Here is a 24,749-nt window from a genome sequence, read left to right as displayed (position 1 = left end):
ATCCTGTATCCTCATTGACTATGGTCATTTGCTGATTAAGATATTTTGGTTGCATTAAGTTAGTTTTATGTGATGTGGAAGGAAGCAACAGAAGTGTAGATAACCTGAACTTCTTTTCCCTTTTGCTCTTTTGTGAAATCTGCAGCCACTTTCTTACCTTGAGTATGAATCATTATTGTACGCATCCCTACAACTTTTATCGCTACTGGAAATAAGATTCAGTTACCTGTATTAAGGGTACCTCATTTTATTGATATAGGTAGGATTTAGAATGCTTTATTTTTATTACAGTTCTGAATAAACACAGGCAAATATTCAACACATATAACCTCCAACAGCCCTTAGCCTTCTGTTAATATAGTTCTGTTTTGATAGTTCTTTCCCGTTCTCTCCTAGAGAGTACTTTCCCTCTCATACCTTGAAACCATCACTTCTATTAAATATACCTTTCTAATATGATCTACCTTTAAATTTTCAGTCTTTTACTGACAGTTCCCTTGTTGTACATTTCTACTTTGACACCCTGCTCATCTCTCAGACTTGATCCCCAAAGCGATTTTGGTTTGTCACTCCCCTACTGAATTTTTGTAGTCACTCAGGCTCAAACGTTGAAGGTAAGTTTATTGTCCATTTTAGTTGTCTTTAACAACATGAGCAATATCTTCTTAATCTTTGTGGCTACAGCACCTTGCACAGCAAGCAGTAAATAATTGTTTAAAAAACAATGAACTGACTAATCTTAATAAGCTAAACAATGAAGATGGAATTAAGAAAGGAATAAAGTAGATAATGAACAGAAGACCTAAGAAAGGAATTAGCTCCGTATCTGTTTTCTGCTAGATCTTGGGCCCACATTTCAGTTCTTGGTTTTTGTCACATCATACTGGACTATTGAAGCTGTCCCTTGACTGGATTTATCTCTCTCTTGCCTCCTTAGCCTCCTGTCTTCCACATTGTTCTGCTCCGCCTTGTCTCTCCTTTCTTCCTTGCCCTGTTTTATCTTCTTCATAAATCTTAATAACCCTCAGATTATCATTTATTTTTTAATTTCCTTATAGTCTGTTTCCCTGTTCTTGAATGCAATGTATTCCTAGCACTTAGAACAGAATCTGTAGTAATCACTGCATATTTGTTGATGGATCTAATCATGGTGAGTTTTGTGGACAAGAGTCTGGTCTCCAGTTGCTGAGGAAAACATTGTTCAAAAATCATTACTTGCTAACCATTCATTCATTTATCCATACTAATATTTATTGAGTATGCAGTACCAGACACTGTTTTAGGCATTGGAGGTGCTGAGATAAACAGTCCAGTCAGAGAATCCTTGCTGTCTCATAGTGATTCTTTTAGAGAAAGAGAAAAAAATACACAAGTAAACAAAAGATGATTTAGATGATATTATGTGCAAAGAGGAAAATGAAATGGCATATTATTGATTTAGAGGTGGGCTACCTTTGGGGTATTTAAGAAAATAGCTTTATGAGAAAGTTTGGGTATTTAAGCTATAAGTTGAATGCTAAGAAAAGTCAAGCAATGTAAAGGTCTAGCTATAGAGTATTCCAAGCAAATGAAAGGATTGGAAAGACCTTGAGATAAGAATGAATGTGGATTTTTTTTTTTTTTTACCTTTCTAATTCCTTGATGGGAAGGACTTTTTAATAGTTTAAAAAAAAATAGTTACTTGTATTTTTCACAGTTCATCTGACCCTTTTTCACATAGTGACATTTAGTAATTAATTTTACCATTGCTTTAGATATGGTTTATAAAATGAAACCATTTCCGAGGTCTTTTTATCAGAAGTATCTTAAATGTTTGGGGGGGGAAATAATTTTAGGCTTCGGTGCTAATTTCATTTTACTTATGGATAAACCACAAAACTCTTCTGAGTCCTGACCAGTATGTAAAATTATTTTTTTCTTAATATACCATGAATCTTTTTGTAAGAATTCAAAAATGCTAATAAAAATAAAGTATAAACTCTCAAAATTCAATATACCACATGTACTATATATATTTACATATATATTATTGTTTTGTGTGGGGATTTTTTGGTCAAGAGTATTTGCAGATATTTTTCCATGTCAGTAAATATAGGTTACAGTATTTTTAGGAGCTGTATAGTATTCAGTTGTGTGAATGAAGCATACTTTATGAAAAAAATTCTGTATAGTTCCTTATCTCTTTTGTTTAGAATTTTTCACTATTTTTTTTAAAATTTTATTTATTTATTTATTTATTTATTTATTTATTTATTTATTTATTTATTTATTTTTGGCTGTGTTGGGTCTTTGTTTCTGTGCGAGGGCTTTCTCTAGTTGCGGTGAGTGGGGGCCACTCTTCATCGCGGTGCGCGGGCCTCTCACTGTCTTGGCCTCTCTTGTTGCGGAGCACAGGCTCCAGACGCGCAGGCTCAGTAGTTGTGGCTCACGGGCCTAGTTGCTCCGCGGCATGTGGGATCTTCCCAGACCAGGGCTCGAGCCTGTGTCCCCTGCATTGGCAGGCAGATTCTCAACCACTGCGCCACCAGGGAAGCCCAAAATTGTTCACTATTTTTTTGAAGTAGATTGTCAGAAATAACTTTCAGAGCTCTCCTTAGATAAATACGTAGACGTGAAATGGTTTATCGGAAAGATTATAATGATTTGCATTCCTAAGAACAGTGCATAAATATGCCTATTTCATGTATACTGGGTTTTATCAGCCTTTACTATGTTTGCCAATCTGATGTGCAGAAAATCACCTTAAAAGAAAATGTGTCTTTCTTTGATTAAAAGTGAGATTGATTGTCATTATGTTACTTGTCATTTATATTTTGAGAATTGCCTGTTGAAGTCTTCTGCTCATTTATTATCACTGGGTGTATTTTTTAAAGGATTTTTTTTACAGTTCTTATATATGGATAATAAGTCTTTGTCATTATTGAAAATATTTTTTCTTAGGTGGAATTGTTTAAATGTATATTGTACTTAATGCCACTTGGAAGTTTTTATTTTTTAATGTTTATCTTGTCAGAATTAATATTTTTTAGTCTTTTAATTTGTCATACTTTTAACTCAATTCTGTGCTTCTCATACAATAAAACTTTTACTACTTTTTAAATAACATATGCAGTTGCACATCTGTATAGATACATTTTTTCCATTGACAAACTCACAGCCATAAATTAGTAGGATTTTAAAAATTGATTAATGATTAGCTAAAAAAAGCTCCAAAATACTTTATTAGTGTCCTGTTTTGTATTCTTTAGTTGCTTTATGTGTAACTCATATCTTATTTTTAAGATTAATAATTAGGACCTCAGGATGTGGGTCGATAGGGACTACGTTTTCTTTTTTTCTGTGTACGTGTTCCTGGCTTACCTACTATATAGCCCAGGGATTGAATTTAATTTATTAGCTGTGTGAGTCGGGATTCAGTTGCAGATAACTAACCACCATAGATATTTTTAAGTAGAAAGGGACTTAATTCAAAGAGGTGCTTACAGAAATCATCAGAAGTATTAAAACAACGGAGCAGAACTGAAGCTAGGAAATGAGGAGGCCACTATCACTGGTGCTGCTTCCAGGCTCATACCACCTGTGGTGTAATCCAGGAATCAAGAAGAAGCTGCTACAACTGTTGGCTTCGGGGCTAAGGTGCTTTTACTAGAGTTGCAGTGACAACACAACTGCCCTGCACTCTGCCTCACAACACTTTAAAAAGTAGTGCCTGGGCACCGGGACCACCGAAAACTAAAGTACTTTTGTGTACATGTTTGCCAGCAGAAACAAGCTAGTAGCCAAAGCCTCTGCCTCAGTTAGACCTTCCCAGTTTCACGTGTGGGAATTGATGAACTTAAATCACATCCAGAACCTGAGATGTAAGAGAGTTTGGGAAATGTAGTTTCTTTTTAGCTGGTAAGCTTCTGTAAGAAAGCAGAAGGAGGGTAAAAATGGACGTTGAATATTAATCGCTCATATTCACCACAGTCATTATACGCAGGAATAATGAAAACTGGCTTACAATTTTGTTTTTCCTATTCTTAGATTAATTTATATGAAGAATTTGATTTTTTCCCCCTGCTTTTCAGCACTTGCTAGAAGTAAAGTCTTTAAAGCACCTGACAAGACTGACCCTACAGGATCGCATTACCAAGTCTCTTCTTCATTTGCACAAGAAGAAGAAACCTCCCAGCATCAGTGCCCAGTTTCAGGTTGTTTCCTGTTTTACCTTTTTTTCCTTTTATTTTTAACAAAGAGGAATCTGTTTTGTTCACATTGGCATTGTAAGGTCAAAGTGATCTGCAAGATACCTGAATGGGATATGATTCATGTGACTAAAAAGCTATGCTATAATGGTCATTTTGGATGGAAGTACCAAAGATGGGGGAAAAAAGTCAAGTGCTTTTGTTTCTCATCCTTGTATCTCTGGATAGTGCATATCCCAAAGAGTAATTCATTATTTTCAGTGTGAGGAGAAAAGCATCAGAAAATTGACTGCCCAGATATGGTCACTGTTAACATAATGATGTATATTTCTCCCTATATATTTAAACCTCATGCTACTGCCATCAACATTTAACTCAATGGAATTGTAAGTTTTTTCTTGATTGTTTATTTTAGTTTTGTGTGTATAGGAATCCAGTTCCTTTCGTTGTAACTGGGCATTTAGGAATAAATATGATCATAATAAATTAACCAAATAACCTCCAGAATAACTTTACAAAATTCTCTTCGAATTCTTCCCATTCTTCTCAAATCATCTCTAACATTCTATTCATTTGCTAGATATTTATGAAAAAGAGCTGAAAATCTTAAAGGTAACAGTGCTTTACATAATTTTACCCTACCTCATGCTTTTATCACAGAAGCGTCGTTCACTGTTAACTAAAAATTTCTTTATCTGCCGATAGCTATACTTCTATGTTATCACGTTTTTCAGTGCTCCTGTTTAATCCAGGATACCGGAATGTAAATTATCTACTAAGATATCACTGGATATGATCTTGTTTGATTTATAAGCACAGTTCTTCAAACTGTAGGCTAGAAATGTCATTTTATTTTAGACAATTTTCACCATAGGCCTAGAGAAAAATTTGATTCTATAAAAGCTACTTGGTCAAAGTGCTCTTTAAAAAAAAAAAACAAAAAAACAAGATCAAATAGCCAGACAACTTATTAGGTGCTAATAAAGTTAAAGGAAAGACAATTGAATATGTAATGGAAGCTCTGCCATGAATTAAAAAAAAATCCTTCTTAAATCACAATCCTATGGGTTAATGGTATTTGATTATTTAAAAAAAGAGAGAGATGTTGCTTGACCAGACAGGTCTGTCTATACCTCGGTGCTGTCTTCACATCCCAGAGTTTGGGTTTTCACTTTATGGATTTAGAAATGCAAAGATGAATTTACAGGGAAAAAAATATCATGCTGACTGATAAACTATAAACACTGCTGTAAAACAGTATCAAAGTTTATTAATATACAGTGAGAAATAAGAGTCATAGGCAGACTTGTTATAATTGTTAGTTCATGATCACATTTCCTGATTAGCAGATCAAGGTGGGAAGCCAAATTCTGATCAAAAGGTAACGTGGTGAGCTTGGTATCTGAAAAGGAAGCATTAATCTCATAATTATGAAGGGGAGAACCATTAAGCTGTTGTGTCCTTTATTTTGTTACCTTGGATCTTTTACAGGTGCCTGTATACCAAACTCAGACTTTAATCTGAAGAGTACACATTATAGCTATTACAATAAAACTTAGTTATAATTACAATCCTATCATGTCCCTTAAAATCCCCCAAATTCAGGAATTATGGATATTTTCAAATTAAATTCATGTATTTTGTTTAACATTTGCAAAAAGAGTCATCTTTAATGTTTGTAATACATTGTGAAATATTACAAAAGTAATGAGTACTATATTTTCCAGATCCTTTACTAAATATTTATACATATACATTATTTTTCCTCCAATTCTGTGAGATAAATACTGTCATTCTTATTGTACAGGTGAGGAAATTAGAAGTGTTGGAGATAGATGGCACCCAGATGTCTTTGACTTCACACACTTCTTGTGAATGAATATTTACTTTCATCAAAATGAAATCATAGAACTCATGAAGGATTAACCCATAGAGGAATTGCCCTTCTGCTATAAACAACTAGAAAACTGGAAAAAAGATAAGAATAGAATGTTTTTAGATATTAGACAGTAAGCATTGCAGGATTATGATCCCTGAGAAGAGGGAAATAAATGAGACAAGTCCCAGGTTACTGCATAAAGGCAGTTTGCTATAGCCCAGGGAGAGGGAATCCAAACAAATGCCAAGGCTTTGCTCTGAACCTGCCCTCGCAAAGCTTAATAAAAGCAAGTCTTGAAAGAATCAAAGTGATCCTATATAACTTAACAGCCCCAGGGGAAAATGTCTGTTGCTCTTTAAAGGAATATAACAAAATCCAACAATGTAAAATCACAGTAGCATCCAATCTGAAATTATTAGGCATGCAAAGAATCAGGGAAAAAACAACCCATAGCAAGGGAGAAAAAAATTATTAGAAACAGATCTAGGGACTTACCTGGTGGCGCAGTGGTGAAGACTCCGTGCTCCCAATGCAGGGGGCCGGGGTTCTATCCCTGGTCAGGGAACTAGATCCACATGCATGCTGCAATTAAAAGTTTGCATGCTACAACTAAGGAGCCTGTGAGTCACAACTAAGGAGCCTGCCTGCTGCAACTAAGACCCGGTGCAACCAAATAAATAAATAAATATTGAAAAATGAAAAAGAAACAGATCTGAAAATGACAGAGATTATGGAAATAGCATTTAGATGAGGATCTCAAAATAGCTATTATAAATCATATAAATATGTCCAAAGAAAAACATGAATAATGATGAGAAAAAATAGAAGATACAAAAAAGACTTAAATGGAACTTTCAAAGATTAAAAATGTAATATTTGAAAATAAAAATAAGCTACATGAGATTAACACCTATTTGCCGAAGTAGTGAATTAGAAGTTACATTTACTTTAAAGTGCAGAGAGAAATAACAAAGATGGAAAAAATGAAAAAAAGCATTAGTAACTTGTGGGAAAATATTAGATCATTGAACATAGGTGTAATTGGCATCTAAGAAGGAAAGTCAAGAGAAGGGGATACAGAAAAAAATTTGAAGAAATAATGACCAAAATATTTCCTTATTTTTATGAATAATATAAGCTCAAAGATCAAAGAATCTCAACAAATCCCAAGCAGAACAAACCTAAACACACCAATACACATCACATCAAATTGCTAAAGCCAGTTAAAAAGAGAAAATTTTAAATACAGCCAGAGAAAAAAGACAACATTTATGTGCCATGAAATGAAGATAAGAATAACAGTAGGTTTCTCATCAGAAACTATGAAAGCCAGAATTCAAGAGTAGTATTTTTTTTAATTTATTTTTGGCTGCGTTGGGGCTTCATTTCTGTGCGAGGAGGGCTTTCTCTAGTTGCAGCAAGCAGGGGCCACTCTTCATTGCGGTACGAGGGCCTCTCCCTATCACGGCCTTTCTTGTTGTGGAGCACAGGCTTCAGACGCACAGGCTCAGTAGTTGTGGCTCACGGGCCCAGTTGCTCCACGGCATGTGGGATCTTCCCAGACCAGGGCTCGAACCCGTGTCCCCTGCATTGGCAGGCAGATTCTCAACCACTGCGCCACCAGGGAAGCCCCAAGAGTAGTATTTTTAAAAGACTGAAAGGGGAAAAAAAAAAAATTGTCACTCTAAAATTCTATGCACGTGAGTAATGAAGATTATATAGAGACTTTTTCAAACAAACAAAAGTTGAGAGAATGCATTGCCAGGAAATCTACATTATAAGAATGTTAAATTTGGGATAAAAATGATGAGAAAACCATAGATTTTGGATCTGTACAAAACACTAAGATTGCCAGAATGATAGAAGTGTAATGAACTATAATAAATACTTTTATCTTCTTTTAATTTTTTAGAAAGATAATTGACTATAGAAGAAAAAAATAATAATATATTGTGAGGTAGAAATAAAACGTATGACAAAAGTAGCACAAAAGAAGGGAGGGGCTAAATATAAGTTTATACTGTTGTAAAGTTTATACTCTTGTAAAGTTACACCATTACCTGTATACTGTACACTATACAGGTAATGGTGTAGCATTATTTGAAGGCAGACTGTGATATGTTAAAGATGTAAAGTCTTGAGAAATCCTTAAAAAAATAAAAGCTTATCATAGGTAATGAGCTAACAGCAGAACTAAAATGGAATCATAAAATACAGGTGATCCTTGATTGAACTGCATGGGTCCACTTACACATGGATTTTTTTCAATAGTTACACTACAGTTTTACACGATCAGCGGTTGGTTGAATCTGAGGATTCGAAACTCCAGATAGGGTGGAACCAAGTATACCGGGGGCCAACTTTAAAGTTACATGTGGGTTTTCAACAGCACAGAGGGTCAGTACCCCTAACCCCTGTGTTGTTCAAGCGTCAACTGTATACTCAGTTTTAAAAAGACAGGATAAAAGAAAGAGCAGATTAAACAAATAGAAACAAATAACAAGGTGGTAGACCATATGTAAATTTTTCTTATTTCAGTGGTTAGGTAAACAGCCACCCTCACCCTACTCTGGATTATTCTCTTTTGAGACTTTTGTCTACTGCCAGCAAATGTTAGTATCCTTTTAGCCACCAGACAGTCAAATAAAGTAGCTAAAGTCTTAAGTTATGAGCGAGATGATGCAACTTGATCATAAGGCAGAAACTATGCATTGTTTATGCATAGAGCTGTATATGAAAGGAGGCCACTTCATAGGCACCATGTGTCTGCTCAGTTAATGCTTTAAAAGGAGTTTTGTGGCTTTCTCTTAGGATAATAGGTCATGCACATGCTGTTGCTGTTATATCTGCTGAAACGTGCAGATAAAACTACTGCCCCTCTCTTGGCCTGACAAGACACGCATGCCTAGCTGCTCAGAGACCCACAGATTGCTGGGAAATATATCTACCACTACATCATTAGTCAATGTAGTCCTTTGCTTGTAGTGGTGGAAATTCTAAGTGTTTCTCTTCCTTGGCTAAGGGTTTTTCTAACTTTGGGTTTTTTGGCAGAAATCTGAGTTCTCTGCGTAAAGGCCCATCGATTTGAAGAAAATAATCTACTTCTAGTTCTACCTCTGGAACTAAGAATTAAGTCATTAGACAAACTCAACCAAACTGATTTTTATTCTCGAATATGTATCTATGTATTCTGTTTTCTACAGTAGATACATATTGGTTTTATAGTGAGAGGAAAAGATGTCTAAAGAGGATTATTTTTTTCAAAGGTGGTTTATTTATAGCAGCAGAAAGCGAACCAGTGGTTGCCTGGGACTCTGGGTGGAGGCAGTTATTGACTGCAGATGGGCAAGAGGGGACCTTTTGAGGGGATGGGTGGACGATTTCTAAATCTGGATTGTAATGATGGTTTTACAATTGTATAAATTTACTAAAAAAATCATTGATCTATGCACTACAATGGATACATTTTTATAGTATGTAAATTGTAATTCAATAAAACTGTTAAAAACAAACTATTAAGAGAATGAAAGGGCACGCTACAGGGTATATGCATATACTTGCAATACAACTGAAAAAGACTTTATATGTGGAATATATGAAAAACCACAAATCAGTTCTTGAAAAGACAACCTAATAGAAATGGGCAAAGGTCTTGAACAAGCAAAACTGTCTTATATCAAAAGATGTTATCCAAAAGGCCAATAAGCCTATCAAATACATCCTCAATATTATTTATTATTCATCAGGGAAATGAAAATTAAAACTGCCTATAAGGCAATAATACTACACACTTCCCAGCATGGCTGAAATAAAAAAGATTGATTATGCAAGGTATTGGCAAGGATGTAGAGCAACCAGAATTTTTATACACTGCTATTGAAATATAAATTGATGCAGGCATTTTGGAAAACGGTTGAAAGACATGTAGAAGATTGTTCATAGCAACTTTATTCCTAACAGCCCAAACTTGAGCAACCAAATATCCATCCTAAACAGATAATTTAACTGTGGTATAGTCATATAATGAATCACTACTATATAGTGCTGTAAATGTACAAGATACAATTGTATGCAACAAATACAAGATAGTACATAGTGTATCTTTCTCTTTATATAAAGTTTAATAGCAGGTAAACTGACTTACCATCTTGGAAGTCAGGATAATGGTTACCCTTGGTTGAGATGTGGAGGGTGGAGGCAGGTAGCCTATGTACAGTGATCTTGCTAAGTTCAGTGGGATGGAGCACAGAGGGACGTCTAAGGTTCTAATAATATTTTATTCATTGATTTGGGCTCTGGTTTCAAGAGTGTATTCCCTTTGTGAAAATTCATCATACTGCATATTTATGATTCAAGCATTTTATATTATGTGTATTATATTACAGTAACACACACGAAAAGAACACCTAAAAGTAAAAAAAATGTGTATGTTGATGTAATATATATGACAGCAATAACAGGAGTCTATGTGATTGTAAGGCTTCTAAGTTTTACTTGAAATCATAAAATATTGACTCTAAGTATACTGTGCAGTTAGGTTGGTATATTGTTATCCGTAGAGCAGACACACACACACAAAACAGTACAGAGATGTAGCTGAAAAGCCAACAGATAAATAGAATACTAATAAACAAAATATGTTATCTGACTGTAATTAAACCAGAAATCAATAAAAGAAAGATAACAATCCCCAAATATTTGGCAAATTAAAAAGACATCTAAATAAAACACGAGTCAAAGAGGAAGGACAATTTTAAAAATATTTTAAATGGAATGAAAATAAAATGTCACAGTTTGTGCAGTGCAGCTAAATCAGTACTCCAAGGTTAATTTATAACATTCAATGCTCTTATTAGAAAAGGAGAAAGGCCTTAAGTCACTAATCTAAGCTTCTACCCTAAGAAACTAGAAAAAGAAAAACATTAAACCCAAAGCAAGCAGGAGTGAAATGATAAAGTAGAAATCATCAGTGAGATCGAAAACAGAAAAATAATAGAGAAAAACCAATGAAATAAAAAAGCTCATTTGTTGAAAATATCAGAAAATTTATAAACCTCCAGTCAGACTAATCTGGAAAAAAGAGACAAAGCACAAATTATCAGCATCAGGAATGAAAGAGGGAACATCACTACATACTCAAACATTAAAATTGAAGCAGGGGACTACTACCTTCCTGGATACCCTACTGGATGTTTTTCCCAAAGTTACTCTAAGACTGCATGAGTTTGAATGAAGTTGTTTCATGAAATGTGAAGAAAGGTAAAAAATTTATTATAGACTTAGATTACTATAAAATATATCTGCAATATTTACCATTGCCAGTCTGTCAGCTTTAAAGTTAAACTGCCATCCTCATCCTTAACTGGCCTCAGTTTAATCAGTATGGCAGTGTACACAATGTGCTTTTCCGAAACAAACCTATTTCTATGTATACCACTTTTTTTTGCATATTTTACCAACATTGTTGTTTATATTTATAAACCATTCATTGCCAGTTTGGAATGAGAGTATGTGCTAATTATATTGCTTTGTATTGCAGGCCTCATTAAGCAAGCTGATGGAAACACTTGATCAAGCAGAACCATATTTTGTAAAATGCATTCGCTCTAATGCCGAAAAGGTAAAAATGTCTGTAAATAAGAGCTTCTAGCTCAGCTTACTTCAAACCAAGCTTTAAATTCTTTCTAAGGAGAATAAGTGGCGGGGAAGAGCTATCTATAATCTTTGTAAGGAAAACAGTGTTCTATATTTTCTATGAATATCCTTCTTATTTCCTCACTTACCTGCCTGAAAAGTATTTATATGGGCTCAATTTAGCATCTCCTAGAATTTAGCATCTCCTGCAGAAGCAAAAATCTCTTGAAATTCCATCATATAAAAGAATTTTATGCAACTTTTGTTACCCGTACCAAGGTTAATCTCTCTTGTTTAGATATAAGGTATCAATTATTCTTACAGAACTTGCGTGGCATTTTTCATGCTTAGAGATTCTTGTCTCTTCAAAATAAGGAAGATACTCAGCATTCTTGATTTCTTCTTGTTTTATATGACAGTTCCCCTTATTAGAGCTTTGCAAAATATACCTGTTAAGTGTAAACAGTTGTCATCTTTAAGTCCATCATAGGAAAAAAATAGTTCTAACCCAAACTGCTAAAATGTCGTAGGAATTAGGTTCAGCTTTCTTAATTATTAATAAGCAGTCTCTAGCTCTGCTAGTTACAAGCTTTGTGATCTTAGATGAGTTACTTAACCTTTCTATGCCTTAAATATTTTCATCTGTGTAAGAATATACTGGAATTGTAGGACCAACCTCATAGTGTTTTGTGAATACATATGAGTCAATACCTATAAAGTACTTAGAATCTTCCTGGCCCATACTAAGCACTTAGTAAATGTTAGCCATTCTTTTATAGTGACAAAAGAGGAAACCATTTTATTTACAGTTAAATAGAAGTTTGAGTCCCTGTTATTCTTGCTATGCAAAGAGTTCAATTAATGAAGTATTTAAGGGCACAGAATAAGTACTAAATACTAACTGCTCTTATTATTTAACATAAGTTGCCCACTTGACTTTTTTTTTTTTTTTTTTGACAGCTAGTATGCCCCATCTTTCTGCAGGAAAATATTTGGGATTGCCTTAGTGGATCATTGAAAATAGTATTCAGAAAATAGGGAGAAATATCAGAAGCTCCAAATACAGCCTCTTTTGAATGTCTAAAAATATGCGTATGAGATACCTAGGAGTGACAAAGTGTCATGAATGGTGATGATCGAATGCCTCCCTTTAGCCTCTTCCCTGTTGATGCCTATACAATGAGAGATCAATTCTCAGGGATTATAGGAATTTTTTGTTTTTCAATGTGTCATACCAGTATTATCAGCAAAAACTAGGGAAGTAAATTTCTTTTAACCTTGTACTGGTCATACAAGAAGAAATATGTCAGCTCTCAAGTTAACCAAGGCAACTGGAAGAGTGTGGGGTAAGTCGTTTCTGAGTGAGATTGTAGATAAAATCTTACTTAATAAAAATACAGACAGTCTTGACTATGTATAAGTAGGTTAATCGTGTTACAAATTTTATAGTGACTAGACTATGTGGCCTGTGGGCAACTACATTCCTTTTGAGCTTTGAAGGCCCTCTTCTTCTGCAAGTAGAGAAGCCTGGAAGCTTGGTGTCTCTTTTTTCCTTTTGGTCAGGCAGTTAGAACTTTTCTGAAGCTACCAGCTAGGGAGGTAAGATTGTCCCATCACCTCTGCTGTATCTTAACCAGACAGCCTCCAGTCAATTCCTAGATATTCAAAACTTAACTACACTTATAAGACAAACATTAATTTGGAGATCTATTCTCCTGGGTTAATCTTTTTTCCATTTGCTTTGTTTTAGTTGCCGTTAAGGTTCAGTGATGCCTTGGTACTTAGACAGCTTCGGTACACTGGGATGCTGGAGACAGTTCGAATTCGCCAATCAGGATACAGCTGCAAATATTCTTTCCAGGTTATGCTTTATAGTGATATTTAAATGTATTTGTACATCAAGTAAATTATTCCTATGCCTTGCTTATTTTTTATTTGGGTCTCACTTGTTGTTTATTTCTCCTGATTCTTCCTTTACATTCTATCTTTTGCATACAGAATTGAAGAGGGATAGAGAATACTCATTTCCATTGAATGACAGCAATCTCATTAAGCTTGTGTTGTAATAGAATCCACTACTTGGCTATTCTCATTTGATCTGAATGTTTGTTAATATAAGTTTACTCATAACATGGCAGTTCTTCACACTGATTATGCCAGTAATTGAAATACTTCAATCAGAACTATCTAGTTCAAAAGAAAAGATCCCATTTGATTTTTCCTAAAGTTTTCTCAGCAGGATTTTCTTACATAGGAGGCTGCCAGCAAGGCTCACAACTGTTCTCATCAGCTACTGCTGCTATGGATATAAAAATTATTTTGAAGCTTTTCAGCAGCTGAGCAGGTCTTTACTGTTGAGGGAAAGCTTTATTCTCAGTTGTACCCTGAAATAGCTGTCACCTTTGCTTATTTTTCTGCTAAAAAATTCAGATTTTTGTTAAATAACCTTTTCTTTGGTCTTTAGTACAGCTTTCTCAAAGGGAGAATTAGTTTCTGCCCTTCTTTTCTTCTTTCGTTCCCCTTTGATAACAAAATATGTAGGAATCACTATCTCCCCCCACCATTTTACTAATTAACCTTTTGAAATATTTTAAATTAACAAGTAATTTCTTGGTTTCACCGTGTTTAAAATAATGAGAAAAAGATCAATAAAAGGACAATTAGCTAGTTTAGGATTTTGTTTACAAATAATTCTTTTGTGATTTTACAACATTTTCTTTTCACTTTTCAGGATTTTGTGAGCCATTTCCACGTACTTCTTCCCCGAAATATTATTCCATCCAAATTTAACATTCAGGATTTCTTCAGGAAAATAAATCTTAATCCAGATAATTATCAAGTTGGAAAATCCATGGTAAATATAATATATACAGCTTTTGCCAGATTGAGTGCATTTTTGTATATAAGTAATAATGGCAGTCTTTGCCGAGGAGAATGTTTATAAGAAAGATAGTGTACCAGATATCATAAGGAAATCGATTAGGCCAAGACTTTTACTTAATAATATAGTCAGTATTAATCAAAGAGCTTATGGCCAATGCTCTAGTGCTGCCTATAATTTTAACTGCTTAAAAAGCATTTCTTCCTAGGTATTGCACTGTAATTATCAACTCAATTTGCCTAAAGTGACCTTATCCGTTTTCCCCTACTGTCTTTAACTAATTAACTACTCTTTTTCTCTGTCACCTTTCTTCTAGTTTCTTAGGCTAGAAACCATAATCATATTTTGGCTTACCCTTTAATCATTTTACAAAGTTCCGTTTCTGTTTTTTTCCTTATAAATGTTTCTCACATCTCTCCCTTTTTCTCCATTCTTACTGTTTCCATTTTAGTTCTGTTTTGTAGCTCTCACACATTTCTCTTATAGTAAACAGATCCATCATCTAATGCCAGTCTATTTTTTATTCCATTTAACTCACTCTACCCATAGTATCAGAATCATCATCTTAATATACTTTATGTCAGCCTCCTGCACAATAATAATCCCCTTATAACCTCCTCATTAAATCTAAACATCTTTCTCTTTTTCAAGAACCTCCATGTTGTGACTTCACACTTTTTTTCTTTTTTATAGTAAATTTATTTATTTATTTATTTTTGACTGCAATGCGTCTTTGGTGTTACATGTGGGCTTTCTCTAGTTGCGGCGAGCAGGGGCTACTCTTCGTTGCGGAGCACGGGCTCTAGGTGTGCGGGCTTCAGTAGTTGTGGCACGTGGGCTCAGTAGTTGTGGCTCGCGGGCTCTAGAGCGCAGGCTCAGTAGTTGTGGCGCACGGGCTTAGTTGCTCCGCGGCATGTGGGATCTTCCTGGACCAGGGCTCGAACCCATGTCCCGTGCATTGGCAGGTGGATTCTTAACCACTGCACCACCAGGGAAGCCCCACTTCACGCCATTAATTGTTCCATCATCCCAGTATGTATCTTTATTCTTTTTTTTATAAGTTTTTTTTTACATTTTTAGAAATTTATTTATTTATTTATTTGGCTGTGTTGGGTCTTAGTTGCGGCAGGCGGGATCTTCGTTGCGGTGCACAGGCTTCTCTCTAGTTGTGGCACGCGGGCTCAGTAGTTGCGGCACGTGGGCTTAGTTGGGCTGTGGCATGTGGGATCTTAGTTCCCCGACCAGGGATCGAACCCACATCCCCTGCCTTGACAGGTGGATTCTTAACCACTGGACCACCAGGGGAGTCCCTGTACCTTTATTCTTATTTCCAACTCCTTGTTTTGCTCAGGTGGAGTCCTCTGTCTCTTGCCCTGAATAGCTTACTGTTTTCCTCTTTGGGTATCTAATATCTATCTGTACTTTCTAAGAATATTTTTAAATTTTTGACAAAAATGGGAAGTGATGGATGTGTTAATTAGATTGTGGTAATCATTTCAAAATGTTTATACATACATCAAAACATCACATTGTACACCTTAAATATATACAGTTTTTAATATCTACCTGCTCTTAATGTTGAAGTGTAAATCCTGTTTCCAAACGGACTATGTCTAAGTTATCTTTGTATCCCCCTGAATTCCTAAAGATTTATAATAGAATGAAGGAGTAAATAAGTAAACTGATGAATAGCTTTGGGCAGCAAGAAGCCTTTGACGCATACTGGGTTTCAAAAAGACTATCATTATTGGTTTATTCATATTATGATCAAACTTTAAAATCTATGGTTGTCATCTTTTTTTTTTCCCCACTCCAACATCCTTGAAAAATATGACATATTAATATTACCAGTACTACATTGGCTCCTAATGGTGAAGTTCCCAAGGGAATAATGTATCACAGTCTCTGGCACTGGGATTTTTGTAGTGATGTTCACCTTTCCAGTTCCCCTTCTATATTCTAATGCCTCCTTTCCAGTTTGAGAATGACTACTTTGGCTAAGTTGATGGAAATATTTATCAGTACTGCTTGTACCTGTCTGCCACTGTGTCTGTTCTTCTCTAAAAAAGCCTACCATAGGAACGATGATGCATGAAATAAATTTCTCATTTCTTCTTAAGCTGTATGCTTCATCTTTTTTCCTTCTGGTAGGTATTCCTAAAGGAGCAGGAACGACAACACCTCCAAGATCTGCTTCACCAAGAGGTGCTCCGCAGAATCATATTGTTGCAGCGGTGGTTCAGGGCCTTGCTGTGTAGGCAGCATTTCCTCCATCTGAGACAGGCATCCGTTATCATCCAGGTAGGAAACAAAAGAGTCTTTGCATGAAATTGGCTAGTTTATTTAGCCTGTGTTTTAGTAACTAGAACTGTTTTACTGTGAAACATTTAAGTAAGAATGTAAATTTCTTCAGTGGCGAAAATGTGTCCTACTCATTTGTTAAATGTTCACAGCATCCAACAGATTACCTGCTATATAATAATAGACTTTTAATAAATATTAATGGAGTTCAATTGAAATTAAATTGAATTTATAGTTATAATGTCTTGTGAGGTATGATTAGGGGCAAAGGAGTTATGTGCCTTAATTTTTGTTGGCAAGTTATTTTTAGTTTTCTGAGTGATATTTGAGAATTATATGTACATTGTTGTTGTTATGTATTCATTTTGGATGAAAGGTATCATATTTTACATTTATCTTTTATTTTCTCCCTCATTGAGTTATATGATGGCTGTTTTCCACAGGATCTTTACTGTTTGTACAAGAAAATCTTTAATATCTTAATCTTTGCAGTGTATACACATTGACGTTAAACCCATTAGTATTGGCAAATTGTAGGTGAGAATATAATGTAATTTGTTAAAATTAATTTGTAGGGCATGAAAGCATCAAAAAGTTTTAAATTACTTTAAGTTGTATAATTAACTTCATTGAGGTTATATTATCTAAAATAGTTATTTTACCCAGGCATATCTGGAAAAGGGAACTTTTTTTACTTTAACCACCCACAGTTTAGCTGTTTAGCCACTTAACCTCTAGTTATGACATAAGAAATTTCTGTGAGAATGTGTTATAAGATATGACAACAGTTTTTATTATTTTGTCTTCCCCACAGCGATTCTGGAGGAATTACCTAAATCAGAAGCAGGTCAGAGATGCAGCTGTGCAGCAGGATGCTTTAATTATGGCTAGTGCAGCCACTCTTCTTCAAGCTTCCTGGCGTGCTTACTTAGAGAGGCAGCGGTATTTGGAGCTCCGGACTGCAGCCATCGTCATCCAGCAGAAATGGAGGGAGCACTATAGGCGGAGGCACATGGCTGCTATTTGCATACAGGCGAGATGGAAAGGCTACAGGGAAAGTAAGAGGTATCGAGAACAAAGGAACAAAATTATCCTTTTGCAATCACTATGTAGAGGATTCAGAGCAAGACAAAGGTAATCTTTTTTGCTATAATAATTAACTCCTCACTTGTCAAGTACTTCTTATATGTCTGCTCTAACATTTGCCTAACTTGAGTTAGAATTGGTTATCTCAGTTTGTCTTCTCCACTAGAAATAGAATTGTGAAATGTGCATCCAAGTTAGTTTAAGAAATACTTAATACTATAAAAAGAAAATTTTTGAGACTTTCCACTTTTTAAAAAATTCTCAATAAATGTATTCTCTCCAGTGGTAACCAAGAGATATCTCTAGCCTATTTTTTTTTCCTGTTTTGATATAGATTTAAAGCTCTAAAAGAACAAAGACTAAAAAAAACAAAACTAAAACTTGGATTGGCAAATATCAAGCCATATGGAACTCTGGAAATTCACGGTTCAGACCCTTCAGAATGGGAGGATTGTTCATTTGACAACAGAGTAAAAGCCATAGAGGAATGTAAATCTGTGATAGAGAGTAATCGAATTAGTCATGAAAGTTCAAAGGACTGCTTGAACGAGTCCCCAAACAAGCGACAGGAGAGAGCCAGAAGTCGAAGTGGTATGGACTTGCAGGGAGATGTGACTGTAAGAGAGAGACCCAAGTCCTTGGAAGATCTCCACCAGAAAAAAGTGGGTCGGGCCAAAAGAGAAAGTCGGAGAATGAGAGAACTAGAGCAAGCGATATTTAGTTTAGAATTGCTGAAAGTCCGTTCTCTTGGTGGTGTGTCTCCTTCAGAAGAACGTAGGTGGTCTACAGAACTGATGCCTGAGGGCCTTCAGTCTTTACAGGGTACACCTGATAGTGAAAGCTCTCAAGGAAGCTTGGAACTTCTGAGCTGTGAGGAAAGCCAAAAGAGCAAACTAGAGCCCATAATTCTAGATGAAGGAGATGTGCCGTTTCTGTCACCTAAGATATCTAGCAGTCCAAGTTTTGATTCACAGGACAATGCCCTCAGTACCTCAAGTGAGACTAACTATACTTTGATTCAAAAGAGGGCACCTTCTGACTCAGTGCATTTAAAGAATGGGGCTATGAAGGAAAAACTGGTTTGCAGTTCTGAATCTATTACCTGTAAACCACAGCTGAGAGACTCCTTTATTTCAAATAGTCTGCCTACATTTTTTTATATTCCCCAACAAGACCCACTGAAAACAAGGTCTCAGCTAGACACAAGTGTCCAGAGAAACAAACTATTGGAAAGTGAAGAAACACTTCCATCTCTTACTTTGGATATCAACAGGGAAGCCAGAAAGTACCACTTCCCAGGGGAAAATCAAGTTGTTGCTTCTTTGAATACAGATTCTTCCAATATTGTGCTTAAGAAGTTAGAAAAGCTAAACACTGAGAAGGAAGAAAGGCAAAAGCAATTGCAGCAGCAGAATGAAAAAGAGATGATGGAACAGATTCGCCAGCAAACAGATATTTTAGAAAAGGAGCGTAAAGCCTTTAAGACAATTGAAAAGCCAAGAACTGGGGAGACTTTTCTGGTACCATCTTTCCATCAGTCAAAGCAAAGAATAGAGAGGCCATCCTCTCTCCTCATCCTGAATACCCCAAATAAGGACGAACCCAGTGTAGTTGGGACTCCATCAGTAACTGTAAAAGATGCTGCTCTTGCCCCAAAAGACAGTCCCTCTGCTCACTTACCCTTGAAGGACCGACCTGTCACTCTGTTCTTTGAAAGAAAAGGAGGCCCATGCCAATCTAGTGCTGTTAAGGAATTATCCAAGACAGACAGAATGTCCACCCAACTGAATGTAGCCTGTAAACTCTCTAATAATCGCATTTCAAAAAGAGAACACCTTAGGCCAACTCAGCCTTGTAGCTACAAAACTGATGACCCTTTCAGAGATGGAACTACTAGGGCCATTTTCTTCACGCCAAAGGAAAATATGAGTAGTTCCCTGTAAGTGAAGTCTTTATTTATTTTTATGTATAAATGGGAAGCTTTTTGGAATTTTCATTAGGATGCCTTGATCTGCCTCAGCTGTTTGTATGGGTGCTACTCAAATTAGCCATTTGCTGTGTGTAAAAAAATTTCCTAATTGTTGACTCCACCAGCCACCTGAAATTGGATATAATTATACCCTAGGAGTCTTTGACTAAGCACAGATAGCAGGGTTTTTGGTTCCTCCCCATTAAGTGAGAAAGCATTTGTGAAGGGCTGTGGAAACAGTGCCTGGAAACTTAGTAGGCAGTCAGCAATTGCTGGTTGCCCTAGAGCTGTTAGGTGTAGCAGTCCAAGCTCGTTAGTATCAGGCTTTAAAGTTAATGTGCTTTGTCACAGCTGTTGGCCTATTTATGGTCTGCATTAAGTTCTTTGTACTTTTTTTTGGGGGGGGGATAAAAACCACATAAAATTTACCATCTTAACCATTTTAAAGTGTACAGTTCAATTGCGTTAACTATATGCACATTGTTGTGCAACAGCTCTCTAGAGCTTTTTCATCTTGCAAAACAAACTCAATTACCCACTGAAAGCAGCCCCCCTTTTCCCCTTACCCCCAGCCCCTGGCAACCACCATTCTACTTTCTGTTTCTAAAAATATGACTACTGTATGTATTTTTTTATTTTTATTTTTGTCTGCGCGGCTTGTGAGATCTTAGTGCCCCAACCAGGGATTGAACCTGGGCCCTTGGCAGTGAAAGCATGGAGTCCTAATCATTGGACCGCCAGGGAATTCCCTGTGACTACTTTAAATACCTCACATAAGTGGAAGTTCTTTATTCTTTTAAATTGTCTTAAGTAGTGGTAGCTGTGAGAAAGCATCTTAAGTGGTACATGAAAACAAATTTGATAAAATTTAAGATATTTATATTAAGGCTATGTGTACAGTGAATTCTTTCTGTTCTTGTGGGAGAATATCACTGTTTAAATGAAAGGAGGGCTATGTCTTAGGGCTAAAAAAGTTAAATTTCATGTTAACTCTGAAAATAACTTTTTCTCATCATAACCTCAACTTTTAACTCTGTCAGTCTTTAAAATTACAGATTTTATAGAAACTCTTTGTAAATATGGGCAAGAGATCATTGATACTTTATTTTTCCACTAAGAATTTTTATAGAGGAGTATGAAATGCAGTTGGATTACATGACAACTTGAGATCCTAGTGCTATGCATTAACCTAGAGATTGCCCAGAAGTTCAGACTCTGTGTAGCATATAAGCCCACCAGAGAATGTTAAAAACATTATTTTCTGTCATTCTGATTAATTTTAGTTATGTGAGGGGTGTGCACGTGTGTGTGTGTGTATGTGCATAGTTGTTACATCCATGAATCTGTTTTGTAGAAGACTTACAGATTTCAAAAACATTAATCATTCTTGTGAATTATTCCTTTTATCATTTTGCCAAGATAAAGTCTTATAGCTACTTGACCTAGTTTGCTTTACCTTATTAATATCTATTTATCCTCAAAATGATTATATATTAGATTGTTTGTGTGAAAGGTTAAGTAAAATTCATACTTCACATCTTCTCTTGTTCTATAAGTAATACTAGAAACATTAGCATTTTATAGAATCATATATGTTAGTGTTTCTAAGTTATAATATCTAGTCCAGTTCCCACATTATTATAAGATGAGGTCACTGGTGCCCGTGGAGGTGAAATGACTTGTATAAGGTCACATATTTAGAGAAACAGCTGAGACCAGAATTTGAGTTTCCTGTTTAGAAATCAACATTGGATGTCATGATTAGGAAGTAACATTAGATTAGTGTCCTTTCTATGCCATAGTGGTGATAAGTACATCGTAGTCTTCAGCTGGTTAGTAAGGGAGAACAAAAAAGAAATCATGGAGAAACTTAGAGAAAATGCTGTGAGTTTAAAAGTTAGTTAGGGTGGTCAGGTGCTATCAAAGGTCCTATTAATTGTTTCTCTTTTGGAGAACAAATCGAAGGTAAATGGCTCAACTGTGGCAAGAGAGATTTTTAATAACCAAAAGGATTATTCAGGACAAGCGAAGATTGCTGGACTTGATTGTACACTGGTCAGAAGGGAGATCTCTGAGAAGCTTTTAGCTATCAGAAAGATTGACATCTAATTAGCGTTGTTTAGGGATTATTGCATAGGGCAAAGGACAAGATAACCTAGGCCTTCATTTATAAAATTAAGTGGAAGATTTTGAATGCAAGGGCAATTACTCTGCCAAATGGTATTATAAGTTAGTGTCTACTTTAAACCCAGCAGTATGCTAGAAGGTAAGATATGATTTTCAGTGAGTTTACAGTCCTGTTGATAAATTTTAAGACTCATGGTTCTGAGTTAATATAGATAATTGGGGCCATAAAAGTACAGGTTCTGTTCAGATTTTCATCAGACACAGACATTCATTTGTAGAGAGAATTTAATGATAAAGCAGCCATATCATTTGGTTATTCAAGCAGAATTAAATTTTCACAGACTAACACTATACCATCTTTATGGTTTGGGGCATACTTCTCTTAGCTTGATAACAATTTCTTATTCTGCCAGTGTTGATTTCATTCTAAAAATTTTAAACTAAGACCACAGATGAAAGCTACAGAGAGATTTCAGAATGAAAATTTGCTTATCAATAGGACCATCTCAGTATAAAACAGAGTAATGAGGTCCTTATCACTGGGTGGCTACCTATCAGGTATTTTATAATGACTAAAGGCCCCTTCTTCTGAGGCTGATTCTAAAGAGTTGAGGATTTGGTATTTTCCTTTTCTCATTATCAAATCTATTTCTTTGACCTGACTTGTTAGACTGTATTTCATGCTATACTTTTAAGACTGCTGCCATGAGATATCTGCTAGGAATTGAAATGTAATCCTGTTGTTTTATCCTAAGTGTCACCAAGGAAGCCTTAAACAGTGGAAATCCTCAACTCCATAAACAAGATGAACCAGATTCGAAACCTGTGAAGTTAACTGGGCCGGGCCAAAGAGAGGTAACTATTGACTTTTGTTTTATTTATCTTCTATGCAAAATAGGTGCACGCTGTTTTGGAAATTATTATTCTTGTAGGTAGAGCACCTCATCTACTCATTTACTCCCAAGTGTTTATAGAGAAAGAAGCCATGAGTTAAGTCTGTTATACTTAGAGAGGAGTACTTCAGGCAGGGAAGGGTGCCTAAAAATCCAGATTATATTTACAAAAGAGAAGTTGCTGAGGAAAAGAAGGCAATTTATGCAAGTGACTTTGGTGACTCATTATGGCAGTGAAAGATGACTTCCTTGGCTATGGAGAAGAACAGTATAGATTTAGCTTCCATTCTTATTCTTTGTCCAGAGTAATGAATATGGATTGCTTTTGGTTATCGCTGTCACTTCTAGTGGAAAGGGCACAGGGGTGGAGGGGATGTTTCAAGAAATTCATGAGCTCTCTGATGTCTTTCATTGGCATCGTCTCCCAAAAACCAAAACAAAACATTGTTGTGTTATTTGTTTTATCATTTGGTCAAGCAGGTTGCCAGACCGGCCCATAAAAAGAAAGCTCGAATGGCGCGGACGCGCTCCGATTTCTTGACTAGAGGTACTTTTGCCGATGGGGAGGGGGATACAGAGGAAGATGATTACGATGACATTATTGAGCCCCTTCTCTCCCTTGACCAAGCTTCTCACTCTGAGCTAGGGCCTGCACCCGGCCTGGGTCAGGCCTCTCACAGTGACTCCGAAATGGTAATTTTACAGCAATATAAGAAAAATAGGCAACAAGCAAATCTGATGGGAATAGTCTTTGCTAATCTAAAGCTAACCTTCACAGCTTCTTCTCCGTATAACGGTTTGTACATGGGAAACCTCAGTGAACAAAGCAACTAAAGCTAAACCTTAATTTAATAGGACTTGGATAAAGGGCACTTTAACAGTATATGTCAAATCATAAATTAGGCAAAAAATATTAAAGTTATTTAACTTAGCACTAATGTAGGAGTTTTCTGTGTTATATCTTAAAAGGTCTAGAGCAGGGAGCCTCAAAATTTTTTTTTGTAAAGGGCCAGATAGTAAATGTTTTAGACTTTGTGGGTTATACAGTCTCTGTTGCAACTGCTTAACTCTGTTACTGTAGAGTGGAAACAGCCATAGGCAATAAGTAAACAAAGGCACATGGCTGTGTTCCAATAAAACTATTTACAAAAACAGACAATGGGCTGTATTTGACCTGCTGGTCATAGTTTCTTGATCCCTCCGTGGTCTAGTGAATAGGGTATATAAAAAATAATCCAGTAACTTTTAACTGAAATGGTATTCTCTTTTCTTTTCTTTTTGGCTTTAAACTTGCTTCCCCTCTGCATTTTTTTAGTAATAGAAAATAAACATGAATTTTTAAAAATTTAATAAGCAATGCCAAAAATGTCTCCCTGGGCCAACCCAGCCAACTAAAAGGCTATAGATAATGTGAATTTGTCTTAATCACAAATTACAACATTGGAGTTATGTTTTAATAAAGCTGCATTAAGAAAATAACTATTATCATATCTCAACCCAAATTAGGCATATGTAGTTTGATAAGTACAAATGTATTTATGGGTATAAAGTGTTTGATTTTGGAATTGTCCTGGAAAATACAATATGAGTACCCTGTATGTCTATTATGTACTAAAACATTATCACTGAGGAGGTGGAATGATATGCATTTTATTTCCGTGCATATCCTTAATTAAGTTGGGTCTCTAATGTTTTTCTTTAGTATCTGTTCATTATGGGAGAAACATTTTAGGATGGTCTTCTTTTGACTCATTAAATATTTTATCTTTGAACTGTTTTAAAAGCTGTTTGA

At 35.7% G+C, this 24,749-nt stretch overlaps 1 protein-coding gene across 13 annotated transcripts in view; it reads left to right on the top strand.

Moving 5' to 3' along the window:
- MYO9A (myosin IXA) overlaps positions 1-24,749 on the top strand; it is a 285,101-nt gene that overhangs the window by 174,051 nt on the left and 86,301 nt on the right. For 7 of the 13 annotated variants that reach the window (XM_082443570.1, XM_082443569.1, XM_082443573.1 and 4 more), the window contains 9 exons: positions 4,071-4,193; positions 11,606-11,686; positions 13,451-13,561; positions 14,432-14,554; positions 16,733-16,882; positions 17,697-18,016; positions 18,303-19,907; positions 22,820-22,919; positions 23,435-23,650. In XM_082443570.1, the coding sequence (XP_082299696.1) occupies positions 4,071-4,193; positions 11,606-11,686; positions 13,451-13,561; positions 14,432-14,554; positions 16,733-16,882; positions 17,697-18,016; positions 18,303-19,907; positions 22,820-22,919; positions 23,435-23,650 (2,829 nt within the window). The remainder of the gene's footprint in view (positions 1-4,070; positions 4,194-11,605; positions 11,687-13,450; positions 13,562-14,431; positions 14,555-16,732; positions 16,883-17,696; positions 18,017-18,302; positions 19,908-22,819; positions 22,920-23,434; positions 23,651-24,749) is intronic. The other 6 variants (XM_082443563.1, XM_082443574.1, XM_082443571.1 and 3 more) reach the window with 5 other exon arrangements.

Source organism: Balaenoptera physalus (assembly GCF_965194825.1).
Source record: "Balaenoptera physalus genome assembly, chromosome: 2".
Lineage (NCBI taxonomy): Eukaryota > Metazoa > Chordata > Mammalia > Artiodactyla > Balaenopteridae > Balaenoptera > Balaenoptera physalus.
The sequence above is the reverse complement of the archived record's forward strand: the minus strand, read 5'-3'. Positions and strand labels throughout refer to the sequence as shown.